Below are 25,264 nucleotides of genomic sequence, written 5' to 3' on the forward strand. Positions count from 1 at the left end.
ACTGAATTGAACTGAAAAAGGTCTGAAGATGAGGTCTTTTCACATTCCATCAATAGGAGGGTGGATATTCAGGGCTAGGCCTGAAGTTTGGAAGGAAAATGTTGCTGGTAAGGAGAAAAGGCAAAAGAAATGTTATGTTTCTTGAGCTGGCTAAAAAGGGTGTCTAAGTAATGAACTATATATATAGTTCGTTCACTTATTTATGGGAGAATAAAGTTGGAAAAAAAAGGGCCAGATATGACTATCTAATGAAGAACAGTGTTTTAAAGGATCTTTGAGAAGTGTGCAAAATCTCTCTCTCTCTCTCACACACACACACACACACACACACACACACACACACACAAGCAATTTAGGGAATATTCTAAATGGTGTAGTCTAAGAGTCCTGAATATGATCACACAGTGCGGACTGGGGCTCTGGACAGTAGGAATTGTATCCTTAATAGCTTGGCTATTCCAGTCTGGACTAAAGTGAAACTATCACCCCAGTCCTTTAATTTCACTGAAGTGAACATTCTCAGAAATACCCTCGATCTATTATCTATATGTGTTTTCATATGTATGTGTGTGCTATATGTAACAGATAAAATATTGTTACAGATCTACTCATATACAAAAATAACAATGTTATGTATGTTTTACCTGTGTTTCATATGTATTTCTTTGACTAAGAACTCTGAAGTCACATCTACTCCTATACCTGTTTTCCTTCTATGCTTAAGTCCATTGCTCCCTTGCCCTATCACATGACATTCATGTCTTACTAAATCCCAACCCCAGATTGCCCCCACATCTGCCTTCTCTGCTGCTATTCACATGTGGTTGAATGATACTGGACAAAGTCGCTGTGCTTGTTGCCATCGGTCCTTTGTTCTCAAAGAGGACCATGACCTCAGGAGGGCAAAGCCATGATTCGCAAGTGAATTGGATTAAGTGAGGGAGGGCTGGGCAAAGTCTCCAGCCTCACTCCCCTCTGGAGCCATCTGAGTCCAGTAGCCAGATACAGATCAGGACAACTGGAGATGACCCTGAGAAATTCATCCAACATGGTGATTGGAGCCACAACAAATTCCTCACTGGGCCCTCACTGCAGCAAAACAATCCCTTTATTCTTTTCTTCTCCCCTCCTCCCTCAGTTCTCAGCAAAAGACCCTGCCTCATACTTTACTGAAAAAAGAAATGCTATTCGCTACGAATTCTTCCTCTATTCTGAATCTCAAAATCCTGCAATGTCATCCCCCTCTATGCTTTACTCCAGTTTCTGAAGAAAGATGATCCTTCTTGCCAAATTCAGATCTTCTACTTATACCCTTTATTCTATCCCTTTCCAGCAGCTCTGCCAACCTGCCAATGTAATAATTCTTCACCTATTCCCTCATCTTCATTCTCTATCTGCTGCTCTTTTCCTGATTTCTGTAAACACAGGTAGATATCACCCATCCTTAAAAAACTTTCATTTGATCTGACCATCCCTTCAATCTATTGTCCTATATTTTTGTCATCATTCATAGCTAAAGAAAGTCTACATTTCTCTCCTCTCCAAATCTGACTTTTGACCTTACCACTCAACTGAAACTGCTCTCTCTCCAAGACCACCAATGATTTCTTAATTGGCAAAATCAGTGCCTTTTTCTCAGCCTTCAATCCTCTTCACCCCTCTATTACATCTGATACTGACGACCACCTCAAACGACCTGGGTTCTCTCTACTCCTTGAGCTTTCATGAGGCTGATTCACAGTTTTCTTTCTGCTAAATACGGCCACTCTTCAGGTTCCTTTGCAAGGTCATCATGCATGTCCCGTCCCCTAATCTATTTGTGGGTAATTACTAGGGCTCTGTCCTAGGCCCTCTATTATTCTCCTTCAACATCTTTACTCATCAGATCCCATGGGTTCCATGATCATCTTTTATATCCATCCCTAAGACTCTCTCTCCTGAGGCATCGTCTGACATCACTAACTGCCTCTAGGTATTGGTGTGCTTTAAATTTCTCAAATTCAAAATACTCAAGATGGAAGTTATCTTCTCCCTCAAAGCCACTCCTCTTTTGTAACTTCCTTATTCTGTTAAGAGTACCATCATCCTTCAAGTTATCCTACTAAGCAAGCTTGAAGTGATCCCTGACAGTCTTCCTTACCCTTTCATATATAATCAGTTGCCAACTCTTGTTGATTTTACTTCTGGACCCTCTCCCTCTATTCCCTTGTCTCTACATAGCCACCTCCTTTGGTCTCTTTCCACAGAGCTGCTAAATTTGTATTTCTAAAGGAAAGATTTTCCCACATTGTTGTTGTGCTCCAGAAGTTCCAGTAGCTCCCTTTTGACACCAGGATCAAATATAAATTCCTCTATTTGGCATTTAAAACTCTTCACAATCTAGCCACCATCTGCCTTTCTAGGTTTATGGCACATAACTCCCCTTTAAGCCTGGCCTATTTTTTGTTCCTCCTACAGGACACTCAACCTCCCATCTCTTTTCCTTAGAATCTCTAACTTCCTTCAAGACTCAGCAAAATACATGTACTCTTCCTAAGAATCATTAACTCAACTGTTTCTGGACATTTAATAAGTTAACTTTTCACCAAAGGATTCAAGAAGAACTGGGAGGGTCCCCTAGGGACAATGACTTTTTAAGGGTCACATAACGCTTGGCCTAAGGAGGAAAAATAGGAAAAGGTCTAAAAATGAGGAAGGAACAACTGCTGTCATCCTATCTTTAAAATGATCAGGTAGTAGGTAGTAGTTAGCAAATCTAGAGGCTTTACAGGTTGTGAGAAGCCACCCTCAAGTTAATCTCCTAAGGAGAGAAACCTTCCTTACACTTCCTAATGCCTCCCTCATGGAGGGCATTTAAAAATATTTTTCTAACTGAATTACTTAAGATATATCATGGCATTACTCTAGGTACTCAGAAACAGAAAATGACTGAACCAGTATTAGGGGCTAACTGTCCTAAGGATTTTCTTTGGAGCCTGAGGAGTCCAAATCTATGGGAAGTGCTAAGGAGCCATCTGGGCTAGGCTGACAATGGAATGTGTTATAGGAGCCTTGCTGAGGAGGGCAGAACTAAACTTCTCTCCACTTCTCTCACCTCAAAGTTGTGGCAATATGATTTTACAACATACAGCAACAAACATTCTCCTGGGCACAGTTAACCAGCTGAGAGACACTACGGCCAACTGTTTGGAAACTAGGCTTTCAGAGGCAGCACAAATACCGAAGGCTGCAGAATACTCTCAGCTAGAAAGGTAACAACTCCCTCCCTGACGATACAGCCACCCACAACTCATTTGATGAGGTTTTTCTTGTTTTGGGGGGGATGCTTCAGGACCAAAACCAATTTAAATTGCCAATACTCCCAGTCCACACTTCTCTAACCTGCCACCAAAGGGCTCTGTGCTGCCCTGAGATTTATTGGTTTGACTGGCTGGATCAGCTTTTCAGCATGGTGGACCAGATAATGAACCTCACAGCGGGTGATTAGTGAGAGGCCATCAGCTGGCAAAAGCAGCAGTAGCAGTGACTTCCTTTAATTTCCCTGGGCAGATGCCCCTACACTGTATGTCATTCTACTTCCTCCCCCCTTCCCTTTTACTGACTTTATTTGGTTTGAAGCCCTAGACGCTCCTTTTGAATCTCATCTTTGAAACTCACTTCAGTTCTAAACAAGTCGAGGCCCCTGGACCTGCAAAACCGTCATGCCCATTCTCAGTGAGTGACCATTAACAGGATGAGGGAAGAAGGGAAGCATGTGAAATGAAATGGAAGGAGAGGACATTGGATATAAACATCCCATCAAACTGCTGGCCTCCTCCTGTGGCCTGTTGGCAGTTCAGCACCTTGCCCACTGCAGACGTAGGCAGGTATCTTCTTGTTCTCCTCTTTCCTTAGAAACATCATATCTCAAGGAAAAGAGACAGACAACACAATCTCTTTGCTCTGTACACATAGAGAGTTAGACATGAAGCTTCCATGTCACTGCAGACTGGAGCTCATTCCATGCCTTGTGGTCCCTTCTGTACAAATGAGGCACTTACAGGGCTCAAAGCTAGCTGCCACACAGGTTAGTCACACATTTATTTCTAGTCAGACATGCAGGTATCAAGACCCTCTTTATGTTTCCTTGATACTGGCTGCTACAAAAGGTCAGAAAACTAAGGGGGTACTTTCCAAAGGGCTGGAAACTAATAGAGCCACCAGATAAGATACAAGTTTGCCAAGAAATACCTCTAACCTCGGGTGCTTAACAAAGTAACAAACCATGCTCTTCTGAGCATGTTCGATGCACTTTTAGGTTGAATCTTGGAAACAAGTTAGAATAAAAATAATAGATTCTAGGTTGGTCTCTTGGCACAAGCTCAGTCAGATAGTCAATAAAAATTTATTATGTGCCAGGCATTATTCTAAGCACTGGAGATACAAAGAAGGGCAAAGGACATCCCCTGCCCTTGAGCTCACAGTCTGTGAGGGAGACAACATATAAACAACTACGTACAAACAAGCTGCAAGTTGGCTACACAATGGATTGGAGGGTTGGTGGTTAACTTACACTTTCTTTTCTTAGGTGGGAAAATTAAGAAAATACTTGGGTACTGTCTTTGGGACCTTTTCACTGAGGATGGGAGGTGACGGAGCCACTTGCTCCATTTTGTATCATGAGGATGGTCACTATGTATGCTAGTAAGGGCCCTTGTCCTTCCCACTGAGGTTGAGAAAGGATGTAGGGGAAATTTCTGGCTCGCAGAGAGTAGGAAATGCTGACAGAATTTCTTTCTTTGTGGACAAGACAAGTACTTGGAGTTTTGTTTTCACCAGTGACCTCTGTATTCACACTGTCAGTTCCAGCTAGGTTGTGGGACATTAATTTTGATAGTGCTTTAAAAAAAAGTGATGGAAATGCTACTTTAAAATGGACAATTAAAATGAAATGTGCCCCCAGGACCAGGCTTGTGCTTTATCTCTGCTATCTTCCTTATAGGCTACGATGGAAAAAAGGACTTCTTGCCTTCTAGGCAATGAAACTGCATCATGCCCAGAACCACAGCTTGGGCATTTTTTGCTACTGCCAGGAGCAGTTCTTGTCTTTGAATTATAGAAATAAGAAACTTCCTGGCAAGACCCAACCCAGTGCCTATGTCTTTTGAGCTCTGGTGAACGTGGCCTCTAACCCCCAAAGTGCTAAGAACAAAAGAAATGAATCACACTTTTCTTTCTGCTAAACTAGGAAACCAAATACTAGAATCCAAGCACATTAGGGTGTGCAGGCAGGGTCAGGGTTGGATACCGCATGCAACACCCTCCTTCCCCCCAGCTGGCTCTCCCAAAGCAACATTTATTTAGGACTTCGAGGCACAAATCAAATCCTATTGATTACAATGTAACATGTAGCCTCAAACATGGGAAATGTGAGTTATGGTCATGCTGGAAATCTTAAATCTGAGCTCTCTAATTTCTGTGATTGTCAAGTGAGGCCCATCTCTGCTCCAACTCCCAAAAGTACCACTCTTCTGAGAAAACTTGGTAGTTTCACCTTTGAGGTACATTCACAGGAGCCCTATTCACCCACACAGCGGTCTTGGGTATAATAATGAGCTCTTCAAAGCTGCAATGGGAAAAGGAGAAAATTCTCTACCAGTTACTTCTTTTATGAGGGAGTCAAATTCTCTATTCCCCTTTGCCTGAAATTTTCTAGGAGCTTCCCCATGAAGCCCTTCTGAGTGAAGAACTGAGCTGTGTTCTCCCAAAAGTCCTAGATTTTGGATATGCTTTCTCCAGACCTGTTTTTACTGTCTCATGGTATTTCTTTTGTGTTGGGTGCACTATTGTTGTTTTAGTTATTTTTTGATCCTGACTATTCATGACCGAATTTAGGGTTTTCTAGGCAGAGACATTGGATATAAACATTTCCTTTAAGAAAAGCAGATCCAAGAACCTGTGCTAGCAGGTCATCCTGGGTGTGCTAGGGTGTGTGCTGTTACATATGGTGTAGTCAGCAGGACCTGCATAAACTATGTAAAGGTAACTACAGTGGCATACCCTGGATGGCTGCTAACACAGGTTCTAGGATCTGCTTCACTAAGAAATATAGCTGTTTAAGGGGTCAACAATCTTCTTTAATTACATTCATTAGTTCAGAGGAAAAGTCAGCACTCTGAACTTCAGAGAAAACAGAGAAAATATATGCAGAGAAATAAAGACCAATAGATAGGGTTCTACTGCCTGAAACAAAGCAATATTGTTATACACTTTACATACATCCCTGGATCGAGAGAGCCTTTATATCTGAGCAGTCAGCGGTCTATACATATGGCTACTCAGAATCACAATGTCCTCCTCATAAGTGAGCCCCCAAAGCAAAATACCAACTCAGAGTATATATACACTTCTCAGAATCAGAAGGCATCACAACCCTCATGACTCAGTGCCTAATTAGAATTAGCAAAAGGTATAAAAGCCTTCCTACAAGCAAACCTAAGCAAGCTTCCTTTAATGGGCTTCACATGAGGCCTATTAATGGGTGGGGAAGATCTTATATCCCATTAACATTACAGTCCTCCCAGCTAGATCCCTTTGAAATGTAGTGTACTCAATAAAGTAGGCATTTAGTAAATACTTGGTAAGTGAAATTGCATTCACTGATATACTGGCGAAGCTGCTCCCTCTCACTCAGACCCCTCCCTTCTTCCAACCAACTCATAGCAAACTTTAAAAAATTTTAAAAATTTATTTTCAGTTTCAAATTCTCTCTCTCCCTCTACTTCCTCCCACATCTATCAAGAAGGTAAGAAATATGATATCCTTTAAACATATGAAGTTATGCAAGACATATTTCCATAATAAATTCTTAATGCTTGTTGACTTGACTACAGGACTATTTAACTCAGCTTGGTTCTTGGTCCAAGTGGGGATGGTATGGGGTAGGGTAGAGGGGGGAACAGAACATTGAACATAAACAGAATATTCCTTTTCAGAAGTCTTATCTAAATTCTGTGCCTATAGATTCCTAACTGATCAGGAATGCCAAAGGCCTTCTCTTTGACTTCCTAAGAAAGCTCAGTAAGTTCCCCTTGGTAGAAAGAGATTCAGGGGAATTTCTAGAGCCCACAACTAAATCTGAAAGGGATGGTTTTGGCTCAAAAAATCAGTTCTGCTCAGAAGACCCTATGAAGCAGGGGAATTAAGTACAGGAATAGGCTTTAGGCATCTAGAAAATACATGTGGAGACAATAATTTAGAAACAGCTTCATCTTTCAGCCCCAGACTTAAGAGAGATAGATTTATTCAGGATCTAGCCTTACAAAAATGTCTACTGCAAGCCTGGGATTTTGAGGCTTTTCCATCACCCCTTTACTATGATTAGCTCCCATCTCTTCTGAGTTAGACCAAGTTAGACTGACAATCTGTTCTAGTGGATCTGAAATGAAGATGGAACATGAAAGCAAGACGTAACACAGAAAGGAAACAGAGAGTGGGGTAGAAAATCAGTCAGGCAACACCACTGACCAAACACCAACTGTGTACAATAAAGAAATGCCTAGGAACATGGCCTTGAAAAGTTCACACAAAGCTGATATGAACTTAGAGGACTGACTACTACAGTATTCATTTAACAGCAGAGACTATCTTATGACATCTTCTGTACTATCTGGTACTGCTATGTTATCTATGTTATCTCCCCAACAATACAGTAAGCTACTTGATGGCAGACATCAGACCTTATTTTTCTACATTACCACAGCTCCATGTAACATGAGGTGGGCACCCAATACTGTTAATACTTGTAGAATGAATGAAAAGCTTTCCTAGGACACTGTATACAAGAAAGAGAGGGTCAATTATTTGCTTGCATCCCATTGGGTGTTTCAAAAGGCACAAAGATGAACATGGACCTTGCTGAGGGCAAAAAAGGACAGCTAATCTCAAATCTTATTTACTCTTCAGGGCTTACCTCATGAAAAGCCTTCTACGAGGTCTGTTATTAAGCTTTCTCTTGGCCTACACGTCTGATTGGTATTGATGCCAATCAGTATTTAATAGGATTTGAAAAACAAAACATGGATTGGATAGTTTGGCAGCAGCTGGAGGTCCTCAGTAGACAATTTTCAAAGGTTTGGAAAAGAAGCAGCATGAGGTACCATTCAAAGCTGCTGAGTTCACTCTAAGCAACTCCACAGCAAACTCCTAAGCAAATTCTCCAACCAGAAAGTGATTATAATGTGACATTTATGTAGTGCTTTAAGATTTGCAAAGTGCTTTACACACACTCTCATCTGATCCTTACACCAAATAACTATAGGCATCATCCCTAAAAAGGAAGTTGCTGCATAATTTGTAGAGAGCTGACATTGAAGACTTGAAGCCCTGGGTTCAGGTTCCTCCTCTGACCTCTCCTAGCTGCGTGACCCTGGGCAAGTCACTTAAATTATTAATGCTGTGGACCACACTCTGAGACGTAGTTGCAGTGAAGATGTCAACCTTCATTGGAAAAATAAGTTTCCTCAAGTTGAAGTTGCCTGAAATCACAGGTCTAGTCCCTATCCCTATCCTATTATTCTTTCCATTTAACTGATTATGAAACTGAGGCTAAGAGATTAAAGTGACTTTCTGATGGTCACAGTATTGGAAGCAGGATTAAGTCTAGATTTCTTTTGATCCAAAGTCCAGAACCAAAACTTCCCTCTCATTATGTTTTCTTGCAGTTGTTTTTTTTAAGCAAAACCATTAGTTTAGGTACTTTCTACATCAGGTTCTAAAAAGTCAGGAACTGATCTCAGAAAACTTTGCATGGATGAAAAACTTCAGTGGTCTTGAAGATATATACTGAACTGGGAGGCCAGAGACATGATTTGCTGGGGGAATGAAAGTCATCCTACAATGTGATTGTAACATGGATGAACTGGAAACTATCCATGGGTAAATCGGTCTTGGTACCAGGAAGTAAATGATAAATTAAGGGAAGGAATGAGTCAGGTGAAAGTAACTGTATTTACAGCTGGGCTGGAGAAAATGCCTTAGAAGACTAAAGGAATCAATGTAGATCCCAAAGTTATTGAATCTAAAACCAATTAGTCTATGTGAACTGCTACTCTTTGTTAAACCATATGGTGGGATCTTCAACCAACAATATCCTTTGTCAAGATATTAAGGAGATATCCTGTTTTCCAGAGCTAAGGCCCAACAAGCAAGCTGTACCCTGAGCTTGCCATAACAACAATCCTTTGCACTCATCCTCTGGATGATCTCACCCTCTGGCAAAATTCCATATAATTACTGTCTTGCTTTCACCAGCACCAGATGTTCTCTAGCTCAAACAAGCACCGGACAAGCTCAGACAAGTTCTGGTCATGAATCCTGCTATGAATCAAATTTGTCCCATTGTTACCCCTCACTGTCGGAGCTATACCTCACTGCATAGTAATTAATATAAGCATTGAGGTCTACCCACTCACCCACTCGTGGCGAGGTCCTGGCACATGTGTCTAGATTCCTTCTTGTTTGCAAGCCCTTTCTCTCACTTTGAAATTAAACTTCTACTTCAACCCTGACTCTCTGGTCTCTGGCCTCGCTCTGTTCAGCTCTGGCCATCCACAGGTTACAGGCCAATTTGGTCCAGTTGACACCTTTAAATGCTCTTCCCACACCTTCTTGGGCAGAATTAATAAGAACACACTTCAATAGTTTTTCCCCCGTTGAGGAAATACCCCAAAGCCAGAGAAGTCAGTAAAAGGAAATAAAGGACAGTATAAAATAGGAAACTGCAGCTAAGGGGAAGGTGATCCCTTCAAATGCATTAAACATAAGACAAATAAATCAAGGGTTGCTGTTTCACAACTCTTGGGAAGGTCTTCTGTGTCTTTTTTTTATAATCTTTATTCATAAAGATACAGCATTTACAAGCAAGAGGTCAAAACGGGCAAGTTTCCCAACTCACCCCAGACAAACAGAACACCTGTGTATGCATTATGGAAACACATGCAATTTGTTAGGCTGAAAAATTCACAACCATTTGGTCCTGCTGAGGGTATTAGCTGATTAGAATGCTTTGCCCTCCATGAATCTAAGTAGAATTAACCGTAAAATCGCATTCATCTTTTAGACATATGAAAAAGAGCCCCAGCATGGAAGCCTGGCTTTGTTTGAAAAAGCAGCAATGGTCTTAACAAAAGCCTCAGTGAAACAGTGCAAGTGAATGAGACAGAGGAGGATTCTGCCCTCGAAAATTTTGTTTCTTGAGGCTATCAGAACTCACAAGTCTTTTTCCACGACAAAGTAGTACATTAGGTAGCCACATCTAACAGGACAAAAATTTATCCACCCTAAGAATTACTAAACTCTCTAATTCTAATGGCTTCTACCTGGGGTCCTTGTTTTATTTTTACTATGTTTCTGAACACACATGGAATTTTCTACCCAGTGTAACTGTCAACAGCCATAGGGCCCAAATGCATCTACAGCTACTACTCTTGTACCCTTTGCCATTAAATGACAGTAACATTAATGTTCAGAAATGAATGGGGGGAAGTTTTGAGGGGGGGGAGAGTTTAAGGGTGTGATAAAACACAGATAAGAGATAAAGCAAACAACTGGCTCCCCTTTTCAGGTTCAAAGAATCTAAGAAAATAAAGTCCATCATCCTCAGAGTCAGTGAGAAAGTAGCAGTTACAACACTTGGCAGCATTTCTGAAAGGGGCCTTGGTAGAACAGTAATCAAGTCAAAGGGATTGCCTCCATTCCAATCCCAGAGGTAGTGTTGCCCCTTTTCCTTATCAAGGCCTACCGCTCTACATGTAATTTTGGTCCCATACTCTCCAGCAAACTGTTCCCTGCTATCTTTCTCAGCATCTCTCTTACTTTCAGTCACTTCCTATCAGTTCCTTCTCTGCTCCCAACAAATAGTCCACCTCTTCCCCACTCTTAAAAAACCTTCACTCAGTTCAACCAGCCCCACACTAGCTGTCAGAGTACTCTTTCCCTTCTCAGCTAATAACTCTTTGAAAAAACTGTCTACACTCTTCTAAATCTTTTGCAGTCTGACTTCTGACCTCACCATTCAACTGAAACTGCTCCTTCCAAAGTTACCAATGACCTCTTGCCAATTCAAATGACCTTTTCTCAATTCGAATGACCTTTTTTCAATTGTAATTCTTCTTGCCCTCTCTTTGGCATTTGAAACAGCTGATCACCTTTTCCTCTTAAATACTCTCTCCTCTCAGTTTCCTGATACTGTTCTGTGCTGATTCTCCAGTCTTCCAACCATTCCTTCTCTGTGTCCTCTGTTGATTCTTTATCATATCATGCTTGCTACCCATGGGTATTGTATAGAACTCTGTCCTGGGCCTTCTTCCCTTTTCACTTTATTACTATCTCACTTATTGATTTCATCAGATCCCATGACTTCTACTATTATCTCTATGTAGATGTCTCTCAGATCTGTAATTCCAATGATAGTCTGTCTCTCTCTTTCTCTCTCTGTCTCTCTCTGCTGAGCTAGTCATTCAATTACCAAAGCCCTCTCTTGGCCATCTCAAAATAGATGTTCCATAGGCACCTCAAACTTAACTTGTCCAAAACAGAACTCATTATCTTCTTTCTACCTTTCTCCTACTCTCCCACTCCCCCCCAAAAAACCCCCTATCCTCTTCCTAACTTCCCTTATTACTATACTGTAATCCTCAAAGGTTTATAATTTTGGCATCAATCTTTTTTTAAAAAGTAGTTTTAATTGATGTTTCCTGTTTATTACATCATCATAGTTATCTCTAGTATCCTCTTCTTCCCCCTCCCAGAGAGCCTTCCCATGTAACAAACAGTTTTAAAGACAAAAAAAGAAGAAAAAATTTGGTTCAAATGATTAATACATTGAAAAAAAGCCCAAAATGTGTAATGTAAGATACCAGTGAATGTTCTACCTCCAGGAAGAGGTGGTTTGGGGGCATTCTCTCACATGACTTGCTCAGGGTCCCACAGCTAGGACACATCTGAGGCTCTATTTAAACTCTTGACTCCAGTGCTCTATCCATTGTGCCACCCATCATGCCACCCAGCTGCCCCTATGCTTAATCTTTATCATTTTGTCACATTCACTTTTGGGTTTTTTGTGTGTGGTGTTCTTTCCATTTACATTGTAGGAAATATTGCGTATACTGTTTCTTGGTGTCAATCTTGACTCTTCATTCTCACTCATCCCATATATCCAATCTGAGTCTACCTTCACAACAACTCTGGTACATACACCTCCTTCTCCTCCACTGACAAAAACACCTTGTTTAGGTCCTCAACCTCTCTCATCTAGACCACTATAAGAGCCTAACTGCCCTCCTTGTCTCAAGACTGTCTTCCCCAATCCATCCTCCACTTAGCTGTCAAAATGATTTTTCTAAAGCATAGCTCTGATCATGTCACTCTCACCCCTGTTCAATGAGCTCCACTAGCTCCCTATTGCCTCCAGGATCAAATATAAAGTCCTCTGCATAACTCGGCCCCTTCCTACCTTCCTGAGTTTTTTATCCTTTATTCCTCTCCATAAATTCTATGATCCAGCCATATGGCCTACTTGTTGTTGATTAATGCTCGTTGACTGACTGGCCAACTCAAGTGTTGCTTTCTGCAGGCCCATCCTGAGCCCCTGAAGCTGCTTTTCTCTCTCAGATTACTCTCTAGTCTCACACATCTTCTGTGTTTCTAGTTATCTATGTGTTATCTCTCCCATCAGAATGGGAGCTCCTCAAAAAAGGGGCAGTGTTTGCGCCTTCAGTGTTTGGTACGTAGTAAGTAAGTACTTAATCAATACTTGTTGACTGAGAGGGTTGGGAAGTGAGGAGCTGAAGAGGACTGCTTCAAGACATTTCCCTACACTGCTATCCCTGCATAAAGCTGGGCTCTCCCTCTCAAAAAAGACAGCCTCTCTTCTTTGCCCTGTGATATATCTACATTTGGGAGAAAACTTTCACCAGCCCACTTTGTTTTGAAGAAAAAGGCCTGTACAGCAGAGGACAGATCCTGAAGCTGTGTGCTTCCTAATCATCTTTTTTTCAAACCACTTTGTTCATCAGAATAAACGTTATTATTGGCCCGCTACTGCCACTGGAGAAAGATTTCAGTCTGAAGTTCCTAAGCTACTGGGGATGAATACTGCACATAACTGACAGGAGAAAGTTTCTTTGTTTCCATTAAAGTAATAAATTAACTGGTACTTAGTGTGGTAGCAAGGTTGCCCCCTCCTATTCATCAAGCTAGGCAAAAAGGCACTGAATCATTTTAAATAAAAATCACACAATACAATTTATCTGAAATGGCACTACAGGGAAGAGATGGCTACACCTTACAGACAGCAAGTGCAACAGAAAGAAAATGCTTTCAGTGGAGCAAGACCCATGACTCCTCTCTAGCCAGCATAGGAAAAAAGAACAAGAAAGCCAAAACATCAAAGCAGTTTAATGCCAGGAAGAATTTTTGCAGTTCCCTACAGGAATCGGGACAATAAAGAAAGTAGGAGTACTAGGTGAACACAGCCCTGTTCTTCCCATCAGTTTAAAGCTAGGATGAAAGGAAAGAGCCAACAGTGGCACATTCTAGGACTGCTAGGTAGGAACAAAGTTCTTCAGGCCTTGTCTGGTGGTCTTTGAGAATGCCAAAGCATATGGCCACACCACAACTGGCCAGTTGACCAGCCCAGTTCATATGAGGCTAGGGTTGGAATGCAAGTGAAGCCAGCTGGAAGAACATAAAGGGAGAAAATATAGCAATCTGGCTGGTTTATAGACTATTATGTGCCCCGTGTCACAAGAGCACCCGGGGACCACAAACTAGATGGGCATGAAGAGAGGAGGGAACTGTGAAAGGGATGGCACATTTTATGATATAAAAATAGGACTCACCGTCCCAGTCCCATACATCATGCTCATCCTCCTGCCATGCCAAAACCCCATCTGCACTCTTACGTAATCTACACCCAAGTGTAGGCGCTTTGGGAGCAGAGGAAATCAGGCCAAGTTCAGGGAAAACAAATACGTGCCTGTATTTGGATCCCTACTCAGCCAGCTTGTCCCATTGAAAACCTGCTCAGAAATCACTGCTCAGGGCCAAGCTATTTCAATTACTGTCCCAATGAGTGCACTGGCTTTAATGAGACCAACTGCTGCAAATTAAGCTGAACTCAGGATTTCTCTAATTGGCAGTTTCAACCTTTTCAAGTTCTCATTTCTTATTTTTGAAAATCAACATGACTGCCTGCCCAGAGTGGGAAAAACACCACCCACCCTCAACAGGCCACTAAGAACACACTAACTTGTCACCTGCTTGTCTTTTATATAATCATCAGCATCTCTGTCTCTGCTTAGAGGCTATAGGCCCTCCTAATTCCTCCCAGCTGTTGAATTGTTGTTCTCAAATAGACTAGGCTCAGCTGAAGGAGCTCCCTTGTTCTCTCTCACTCCCAGCCAGTAACAGAGAGCAATCAAAAGTTGTGATATTCCTTACCTGTTCCTCAGATAGCTGGGATATATGATTCACTGCAGCATAGGATTCAATCTTAGGGTTAAAGTGGTTGATGATAGCTCTGAAACAAAGAATTGACATTAATAAAGTACTAGGGGCCAGGAGAAGAGGCAGTAAGTCAACATCTTGAATTTAATGCTCCTGGAGAAAACAAGGTGTGTATGTGATGAGGTGTTTTCACATGCAGGGAGGGATATGCCAAAGAAACAAGAACAGATCTTCAATAAACTTCTAATGTACTATAGGGAAGAGCTGCTGTACTTCTTAATCCCCAAGTTTATTGTATTGGCAGGGCTCCACAGATCTGCTGCACAGAGACCTATGGGATTCTCTCAGACCAGTTTAGGAGATGGTAACCTCATCATCCTTAGTAACTGTGACAGAGAGGCTAGTGGTAGATCTGTCCTTCAAACTATCCTGTGATTGATTCAGGCCTCTGCAGTTCATTATGGTCTTCAGAGGGGCTGAAAGATGTCTTGATGTATAAAAACTTGGGCAGAGAGCAAAAGTTCTCAAATTCCAAACAAAACTCCTCTACTTTCATCCCATAGAGAATACACGTTATGCTGCTGCCTCTCCAGGACTTTTATTTGGAAAGTCCAAGTACCACTGTGGTAGCCTCCCTACTCAAGAGACACCAGAAATGAAGCACATGGACCGGAGGGAAAGGAATTTCACTCTCCTATATAAGGAGTTTCTGAAGAAGCACAGACTCCTCCCTCCCTCCCCCCCACCCCCCACCACTTAATAGTACTTTTTTCCCCAATGACATGTAAAGATAGTTTTCAACATCCACTGTTATAAGATTTTGAGTTCCAAATTTTTCTCCCTCCCTCCCCAAGACAAAATGCAATCCAATGTAGGTTATACACATACAGTCATAAGAATCATATTTCCGTATTAGTCATGTTGTGAAAGAAGAATCAGAACAAAAGAGAAAAACCACAAGAAAGAAAAAAAGTGAAAATGGTGTGCTTCGATCTGCATTCAGATGCCACAGTTCTTTCTCTGGATGTGGACAGCATTTTTCATCATGAGTCTTTTGGAATTGTTTTGGATCATTGTATTGCTGAGAAGAGCTAAGTCTATCATGGTTGATCATTCCACCATGTTACTGGAAGCACAGAGATTTTTGAAGCTTCCCTTTCAAATTCTTTGTGCTCCCAAATACCTGACTTATTATTGAAAAGGACAACTGAATAGACAGAAGCCAGAAAGGTATAAAGGTCAGCCTCTGGCAAAACTGTGAAGGAGGCAAAAGTTTCTAACACATTTTCTTTCTGCATCTTCATCCCACAGTCTTATTTTCTCCTTTCCTAAAAGATCATCTGAGGTTGCTAAAGCACAAGTGTCTTCTTCTCCCTCCCCTTTCAGACAAGTGACAACCATAAAAACAGGCCAGAGGTGGGCTGCTCCCTGGCCAGGTTTGGAACAAAGGGTTAACGTAGAAGGAAAGACAACAGTCTGTTTGGACTTTCTGGACTTTTTCGAAGGGGCAAAAATGAAATTTATCAAAGAGAAACTTTTTTTTTTTAAAGTAGCCTATGTCTGGATGGAGGACAACGACATAGAATATAACCAGAAAGAATTTTGGGGCTGATATCTGGGCAGGCATCATGATCTGGGCACTTAGGAGGAAACAGATTTTTTATTTCCATTTAGACCTACTATACTGAGGCTGGTGATCTAATTTCAGCCCTCAGGTATCATCAACAAGTCTAGTCACTTTCTTACTTAAGAAGAAGTCAATTTCTTACTTAAGTATATCTTGAAGGTAAGGAAGGGGAGGAAGGAAGAAAAGAAGGGAGATGAAGTTAGAGAAAAATTTAATGCCTCTAGAGCAAAACTGGCAATCAATAAGAGATGGGATTCAGTTGCCACACTTCTAATCACAATGAAGGAAAGATGGAAAAAGAGAAGGCATGAAGAGGATGAAGAAGATGAAAGAAGAGATTTGTGCTTCAGCTGTAAGTTAAAAACTAAATGAATTCTGAGGTTTTTTCTAAGCCCTAAGATTCTGATATCTCTGAAAACTCTACCTAGATGTCTTGAGCATTTCAAACTCAATTTGTTCAAAACAGAATATATTATACTTCCCTAAAGTTCATCCCTCCTGCAAACTTCCTCCCCCATTTCTGTTGAGGGCATCACTATCCATGTCTCCAGTCACTCAAGTTTGCAACCCTGTTGTCATCCTTGGTCCTCACTCTCAGGTAACTCAAATTTTGTAATTTCTTTCTCTACATCTCTCATGTATCTTCCCTTATATCCATTCAAAGTTATCACCCTAATCCAGGGATTCAGAAAGTGGTATAGATTACTGCAGTGGCCTTATTGTTCCCCTTGCTTTAAGTCTCTTTCCACTCTTATCTGATAAATTCACTCACCATTCAGCTATCAAAGCAGCTTTCCTAAAGTGTAGGTCTGGCTATGTTACTTCTGTACTCAATAAACTCCAATGGCTCTAGAGTTATTACTTCTAGGATCAAATATAAACTCATCTGGCAAGTAAAGTGGGAAGAACAATCTGCCCCCTTCCTACCTTGTCATTTTTCTTATATTCTTACTATTCTCTTTGGTCCAACTACACTGGTCAATTTGTTGTTCTTCAGACATAACACTATATCCCAACTTAGTGCCTTTGCATTAGCTGCCCCCATTACATGAAATACCATTCCACCTCACCTCATCCTCTTAGAATCCTTAGCTTCTTTCAAGACTCAGCTTGAACACCACTTTATTCAAGAGGCCTTTCCCAGACCCACTTTACTAGTGCCTTTTTTTTAATTAATTTTATTTATTTTCAGTGTTCCACAATTGCTACCATATAACTTAGATTTCCTTTTCCCTTCCCCCTACCTTCCTCCTCTCTCCCTGAGGCAGCATACAATTTTACATAGGTTCTACACATACATTCCTATTAAATACATTTTCACCACAGTCGTGCTGCATAGAAGAATTGAAATGAATGGGAGAAATCATATAACAAACTAAAACATAATACAAAAGAAAATGATCTGTTACATTCTGGAATTGAATTTTGTAGTTCTTTCTCTGGACGTGGAAGGCATTTTGCCTTAAAATACCATTGGGAATTTTTTTTTTTAAGTCCTTGCATTGCAATGAAGTTCCAAGTTTACCAGAAAAAACTCTCACACACTGTGGTCATTGCTGTGCACAGAGTTCTCCTGGTTCTGCTCCTTTCACTCAGCATCAGATCATGTAAGTCTTTCCAGGCTTCTCTGAAGTCTTCCTGTTCATCATTTCTTATAGTGCAATAGTATTACATTACATTCACAAACCATAACTTATTCAGTCACTCCCCAATTGATGGGCATCCCCTTGATTTCCAGTTCTTGGCTACCACAAAGAGAGCTGCTATAAATATCTTTGTACATGTGGGACCCTTTCCCATTTTTATGATCTCTTGGGGATACAGTCCTAGAAGTGATATTACTGGGTCAAAGGGTATGCACATTTTTGTAGCCCTTTGAGCATAGTTCCAAACTGCCCTCCAGAATGGTTGGATCAGCTCACAGATCCACCAACAATGAATTAGTGTTCCAACTCTCCTACATCCTCTCCAACATTTATCATCCTCCTGTTCTGTCATGTTTGCCAATCTGGCAGGTGTATTGTAGCACCTCAGAGTTGTTTTGATTTGCATCTCTCTAATCAATAATGATTTAGAGCATTTTTTCATATGACTATAGATAGCTTTAATTACTTCCTCTGAAAACCACCTATTCATATCCTTTGACCATTTATCAATTGGGGAATGACTTGTATTTCTGTATGTTTGACTCAGTTCTTTATATATTCTAGAAATTATACCAGTGCCTTTCTAAGGTTACCTTGCATCTTTTCTGTATGCATCTTTTATATTCTCATATATGTACATGTTGTCTTCTGCTAATAGAACATAATAAGGTCATTGAGGACAGGGAGTATTTTTCTTTGTATCTTCAGGGCTTAGCATAATGCCTGGCAAATACCAAGCATTAAATAAATGCTTACTGATTGATTGAACCTCCACACAGCTGCCAAATTCTAAAACACAAATGCGATCATGTCACATTCTCCCTCAAAAATCTTTAATGGCTATCTTTTCCCTATTAGATAATATAAAAAATCTTGAGCCTGGCAATTAAAGCTCTGCATAACATGGATATCACTTATTTTTCCAGTCCGATTTCAAATGATTCCTCTTCACAAATTCTTCTTTCTTGTCAGACTGGCCTGCTAGCTGTTCCCTATACTTAACATTCTGTCTCTCCACTTAATGCTTTTGCCCAGGTGGCTATTCATATCTGGGCATTCCCCTTCCTTTCTCTCCTCTGCTTCCTTGCAGACATGTCAGGTGCCACCCCCACCAGGAGATTTTTCCCAATCCTGCTGGTTGTTAATGCTTTCTACCTGTTGACATTACTGTATTTTGTATATACTTTATATTTGCTTGTTTGTATGCTTCTTGTGTGTCCTTTTCCCCTTTCCCACACAAGAGAATGTAAGTTCTTTGAAGACAAGACAGTTTTGTTCTTTGTCTTATAGACCCAGTATATGGCACAGTGCCTTGCACATGGTATATGCTTAATAAAAGTTTACGAAGTTGAATTAAATTTGTTGAAAGATAAAAAGTGGGGAAGAGGGAAGAAGAAGAGGAAGAAGAGGAAAACAACGTCTCCGTGAATTCAATAGTGCCTATTTAGGTCTTGCTGCCTAGAATGAGTCCAAATGATATTCATGGGCCCTTGGTATTTCAGTCAGTCAATACACATTTATGATAGGGCAGTTGGCAATATTTATTACTGGAGATACAAACAAAGACAAAGGACAGTCCCTCTTCACAAGAAGCTCATAACCTGATGGGAGGAGACAACGTGCAATATGTATAAACAAGCTATATAAAAGATAATGAATGAAGGGGGAATCAGGAAAGGTTTCCTATAGAAGATGGGATTTTACCTAGGACTTGAAGTCAGGAAAATCAGGAGGGAGTGATGAGGAGGGAGAGTATTCCAGGCATGGAGGTCAGTGAATGAAAATGCCCAGAGTGGGGAGATGGATCGTCTTCTTTGAGGAGCAGAATGGAGACCAATGTTACTAAATCAAAGAATATATATGAGGGTGGAAAGGTGGAAGGTAGAGGCAGGTTAGAAAGGACTTTGAATGTCAGAGAACTTTATATTTGATCCTGGAGGTGATAGAGAGTCAAAGAATTTTTTGAGTCGGGGGTGAGGTAACATGGTCTGACCTAGGCTTTAAGAGGATTACTTTGACAGTTGAGTGGAGAAGAGACTAGAGTGGAAGAGTTTTGTGGCAAGCAAATCAATCAGCAGGCTATTATAAGAGTTCAGAGATGAGGTGATAAGGACCTATAGTAGGGTAGTGTCAGAGGAGGGAAGGGGGTACAAACAAAAGATGGTAGGAAGATAAAAGTGACAGGCCTTGACCAAAGTATGGATATATGAGGTGAGATTAAGGAATCAAGGAGGACATTTAGGTTGCAAATCTAGATGTTAGGGCAGGTTTATGGGGAAAGATGAGTTTAGTTTTGGACATGCTGAGTTTAAGATGTTTATGGAACATCAGGTTTGAGATTTCCAAGAGCAGCTGGAGAATGGAGTTTAGAGGTCAGATAAGTAGATCTAAAGGTCATCAGCATAAGAGATGATAATTTAATCCATGGGAATTGATGAGATCACCAAGCGAAATAATATAAAGTGAATATAAAATAAAGAAAAAAGAGAAGAAAGCCTAACTGTAGCACATTACAATGTGGGAAACCCACCATCAACAGGCATGACTTGGATGGAGATCTGGTAAAGAAGCCTAAGGAAAAGCATTCAGACAAGGAGGAGGAGAGCCAGGAGGGAACAGTGTTCTAAAATCTTGGAGAGTGTCAGGATAGGAGAGTGACTGACAGTGTCAAAGGCTGCAGGAAGATTGACTTGGCAGTTAAGAGATAACTAAGGGAACTTCCCTAAAGCTTGTGTGCTTTACAAGTACTAATGTCAGGAGGAATAGCAATTCTTTGAGAGTGGAGACTATGATAACGTGCATGCACATAAACAGGAAAAATCTAAGCTTTGCTGACCAGTCAACAAGGTGTTTAATTATACACTGAACACATGATGCCTTCATATGACATGGAAGAGGCCCTGAGTTGGTGAAATTTTGACAGCCAGACTTCAGAAGGAGCTTAGAAGGCTGCTCAGTCTATATTCAATGACAAGGAAAGGAAGGCTATCTCAATCTCACTGCTCCTACTGATTCTCAGGGCAAGGCTGGGGCTACCCACTTAGCTTAGCCAGAGGTAACTACTTAGGTGTAGGAAGTAGATTTAAAAGGATATGATCAATACTGGAGTAGGAGAGAGCAGAGAAGAAAGGGAGAATGAAACAAGAAACTCAATGGGACAAGATGACAATTTCTAATCAAAGCCCCACCCTCTCAGAAGTCAAGAGTTTCAAAGTCTAGCCTCATGGGCAGGTCCAGCCCTGAAGCATTCATTCCCCCACGGCATAGAAGAAGCATGAGAAGGGTCTATTCCCAGAGACAAAAGAGAGCTCATAAGCGAACTGGTTTTCTCCAACAAAGGAGACTGTCACTGAAAACAGAAAAGCCTGCTAAACTTCTCATGCAACAAAAACCAGAGGAAGGCTCTTGGAATTTTTCTATTTGATATTGTATTTCTACATGTAAGGCAGACAGGATGGAGGACGGAAGGATGGAGAACAAAGCTGAATCCTAGCATTGGGTCTCTTGGAACAACATCATGGCAGAGAGAAACGGATAAACCCAACTGTTTTTCAAGAGTAATCCATAGAGGAGGAACCTGGACCATTCTTCAACACAGCCTCTAAACTCTGACAACTGAAACTTTTTGAAATTAAACTAAACTGAAGATAAGGACCACTTATACAAAATGAAGCAAAATGAAGCAGACAGATGGAACTGCAAGGCTGAGCCTCAAATTGGCTGGGGATTTCTCAGTCCATTTTTACCTTGCTCTCTCTGACTCATTCTTCCAAAAAGACAACTCTCCTTTCCATGGAGCCGGGGGGAGGATGAACAGGATATATTTTCAATATTCATATTACCCAAGATGTGTACTGAAAAGTTGCTTTTAAAAATATATAGGTAGCTACAACTTAGAGGAAATAGATTTTCTTCCTAAAATTCACTTATGAATTCAAAGAAGGGGAAAAAGAGAAGAGAAAAGAGAAGAGAGGAAGAGGGAGAGGAAAAGCTTTGAAGGGTCTCAGTAGCATCTTTCAGTCAAGAGCCCACAAGTTTTATCTTGACATAGTAACAGAAATGCTAACTATGGCAATAAAGTGAAAAAATGAAACTGAGGAAATAGCTTGGCAAAGAGGAAGCAAAATAATTTCTATTTGCAGATGATGTGATATTTTACTTAGAAAACCTCCAAGAATTGACAAAATATTCATCAAGAATTTATTGCTTCAGTAAGAAGCAGGATACAAAATAAATCCGAAAGATCATTAGCATTTCTGCACAGAACTAAGAACACAGAACAACCAAGAAGAAAAAACAGAATAAGGAATACCATTTAAAACAACAATGAAATTCATTAGATATCCTGGGAATTAACCTGCCAAAAACAGATGGGACTTAAATAAACTTAAAAATCTTATATGAAAACAAGACATATAAATACAAAAAATGTCTCATAGAAATAAAGGAAAGCCTAAATAAAAAGGATAATCAGTGTCCATGGCTAGCTGCACAATATAATAAAAATGACATTATAAGTCAAATTAATCTACAGATTAATGCTATACCAAATTACCATTGATAGACTAAGAGAGAATAACAACAAAATTCATACATGTGAGAGAAAGGTGAAAAATGTCTGGCAAACATTCTCCAATTGGTAAATGGTCAAAGAATATGAATGGCACTTTCCAGGAGAAATCAAAGCTATGTACAATCATATGAAAAAAATGCTCCAAATTGCTACTAATTAGAGAAATGAAAATTGAAACAACTTTGAGGTATTACCTTTTACCTATCAGATTGACTAACATGACAGCAAAGAAAAATGACAAATGCTGGAGGGGATGTGGAAAAATTGAGTCATAAATGCACTGTTGGTGGACTTGTGAACTGGTCTGTTATGAAGAATTATTTGGAACTATGCCCAAAGGGTTTTCAAAATGTAAATATCCTTTGATCCAGCAATACTGCTACTAGATCTGTATCCCAAAGGAAAAAGGAAAAGGACCTATATGTGCAAAAATATTTAAAGCGGCTCTTTTTGTGATGGCAAAGAATTAGAAACTGAAGGGATGTCCATCAACTAGGACATGGCTGAAAAAGCTGTGGTATATGATTGTGATGGAGTACAACTATATTCTATAAGACATGATGAGGAGGCAACCAAGATTAGGGGGAAAGCAGAAAACTGAGAAAGAATTTTTACAACTGGTATCTCTGATAAAGGAATCTTTTCTAAAATATATATAGAATTGAGTTAGATTTACAAGAATACAAGTCATTCCCCCCAAGTCAAAGGATATAAACAGGTAGTTTTCAGAGGAAGAAATTAAAGCTATCTATAGTCATATGAAAAAATGCTCTAAATCACTATGGATTAGAGAAATGTAAATCAAAACAACTCTGAGGTACCACATGATACCTATCAGATTGACTAACATGACAAAACAGGAAAATGATAAATGTTGGAGAAGATGTGGGAAAGTTGGAACACTAATTCATTACTGGTGGAATTGTGAGCTGATTCAACCATTCTGGAGGGCATTTTGGAACTATGCCCAAAGTGCTACAAAAATGTGCATACCCTTTGACCCAGCAATACCACTTCTAGAACTGTATCCCAAAGAGATCATAAAAATGGGAAAAAGACCCACATGTACAAAAATATTTATAGCAGCTCTTTTTGTGGTGGCTAAGAACTGGAAATTGAGGGGATGCTCATCCATTGGGGAATGGCTGAACAAGTTGGGGTATAGAAGTGTAATGGAACACTACTGTGCTATAAGAAATGATGAGCAGGCAGACTTCAAAAAATGAACTGATGCTAGGTGAAGTGAGCAGAACCAGGAGAACACTACACAGCAGCAGGCACATCGTGCAATGACTGCCTTTGATGGATTTAGCCCTTCTCAGCAATGCAAGGGTCTAAGACACTCCGAAAGACTCATGATGGAAAATGCCATCCCCAGCCAGAAAAAGAACTGTGGAGTCCGAATGCAGGGTGAAGCTATTTTCTTTTTCTGTTTTTTTCCTTCTCATGGTTCCTCCCATTCATTCTAATTCTTCTCTACAATATTACTGATGTGAAAATATGTTTCACAGGAATGTTTATGTAGAGCCTATATCAGACTGCATGATGTCTTCAGGAGGAGAGAAAGGGAGAAAGTTAAAACTTATGGAAGTGAATGTTGAAAACTAAAAATACATTAACTTAAAAAAAAAATGATGAGAGGGATGGTTTCAGAAAAACCTGGGAAGACCCCATATGAACTGAAGCAAAGTGAAGTAAGCACAACCAGGAGATCACTGTACACAGTAACAGCAATATTTTAACTATGATCAATTGTAAAAGACTTAGTTACTCTGATGAATATAATGACCCAAGACAATTAGGCTATCCATCTCCAGAGAAAGAACTGATGAACTCTGAGTGCAAACTGAAGTATAACTTCTCCATTTTCTTTATTTTTCTTGCTTTTTTTTGGAAACATGGCTAATATAGAAATATGTCTTGCATGATTTCACATGCATTATTGATCATATTGCTTGCTTCTCAATGGGAAAGGTAGGCGTGGGAGGGAGGGAGAGAATTTAGAACTCAAATTTTTAAAAATAGAATATTAAAAATAGATCATAATTTTAAAAAGACTGGCAAATATTAGAAAAAATTATATTGCGTCTGTATTAATCTGACATTTCTAATACTATTTGAAAGCAATAATTGAAGAAATTATCTGGTATTGGATAAAAATATATTTACCAGGGAAAGTGACTAGATAAGCAAGGTTTAGAAGGAAATACATGAAAGCTAACCTCTGATAAACTCAAGGGTACAAAGACAAAATGACTTCTATGATTCTATAATCCTATTAGGAAAGAACTCTATTCTATAAAAACTGCTAGGAAAACTAGATATCATTTTGGCAGAAAATGAGTATAAGTTATCATCATATACCATTTACCATGATAAATCCCAAAGCATAATAAATTTAAAAAGATAAATCACTAAAAAGTTAGAGAAAATGGAAAGCATATCTCTTACACTGTGGATATGGGACAAATTTGTAACCAACTGTGAATATTATAAAAGACAAACTACCATTTTAAACATAAAAATACAAAGCTTTTGAACAAGAAATAAATGCAACTTGAATAAGAAGATATGAACTATACATATTTTTTTTTGCACAAAATATCTAAAAGCTACAGGGAATTGATATAAATTTATAAAAATAATAGCCACATAGTCTGGTAGAAAAGATAACTCAGATGTGAACTAGTTTTCTCTCCCAAAGAAGATTGTTACTAAAAACAGAAAAGCCTGCTAAACTTCTCAAGCTGCCATGCCAAAGAAATGGAGGAAGATAGGTGATTAAAGGACTATGAACAAAAAGTTCTCAAAAGAGGTACAAACTAATAATGACCAATACAAAATTAAAACTGTACACAGGCCATTAATAGAAATATTCAGTTAGTGGCATGCAAAAAAGGAAGCACACCAATTACCTGTTAGCAGAGCTAT

The 25,264-nt window shown here is 39.9% G+C and overlaps 1 protein-coding gene across 9 annotated transcripts in view; it reads right to left on the reverse strand.

Annotated features, from left to right (window-relative positions):
• Window positions 1-25,264, reverse strand: part of ARMH3 (armadillo like helical domain containing 3) — a 222,638-nt gene that overhangs the window by 34,289 nt on the left and 163,085 nt on the right. For 8 of the 9 annotated variants that reach the window (XR_011969592.1, XM_072620729.1, XM_072620724.1 and 5 more), the window contains one exon: window positions 14,482-14,560. The exons of the other annotated variant lie outside the window; for it this stretch is intronic. Coding sequence is in view for 7 of the 8 variants with exons in the window: in XM_072620729.1 (XP_072476830.1) it covers window positions 14,482-14,560 (79 nt within the window). In the remaining variant the exon portion in view is untranslated. The remainder of the gene's footprint in view (window positions 1-14,481; window positions 14,561-25,264) is intronic. 9 annotated transcript variants of the gene reach the window in all.

The sequence above is a fragment of the Notamacropus eugenii genome, chromosome 1 (assembly GCF_028372415.1).
Source record: "Notamacropus eugenii isolate mMacEug1 chromosome 1, mMacEug1.pri_v2, whole genome shotgun sequence".
In the NCBI taxonomy this organism is placed as follows: domain Eukaryota; kingdom Metazoa; phylum Chordata; class Mammalia; order Diprotodontia; family Macropodidae; genus Notamacropus; species Notamacropus eugenii.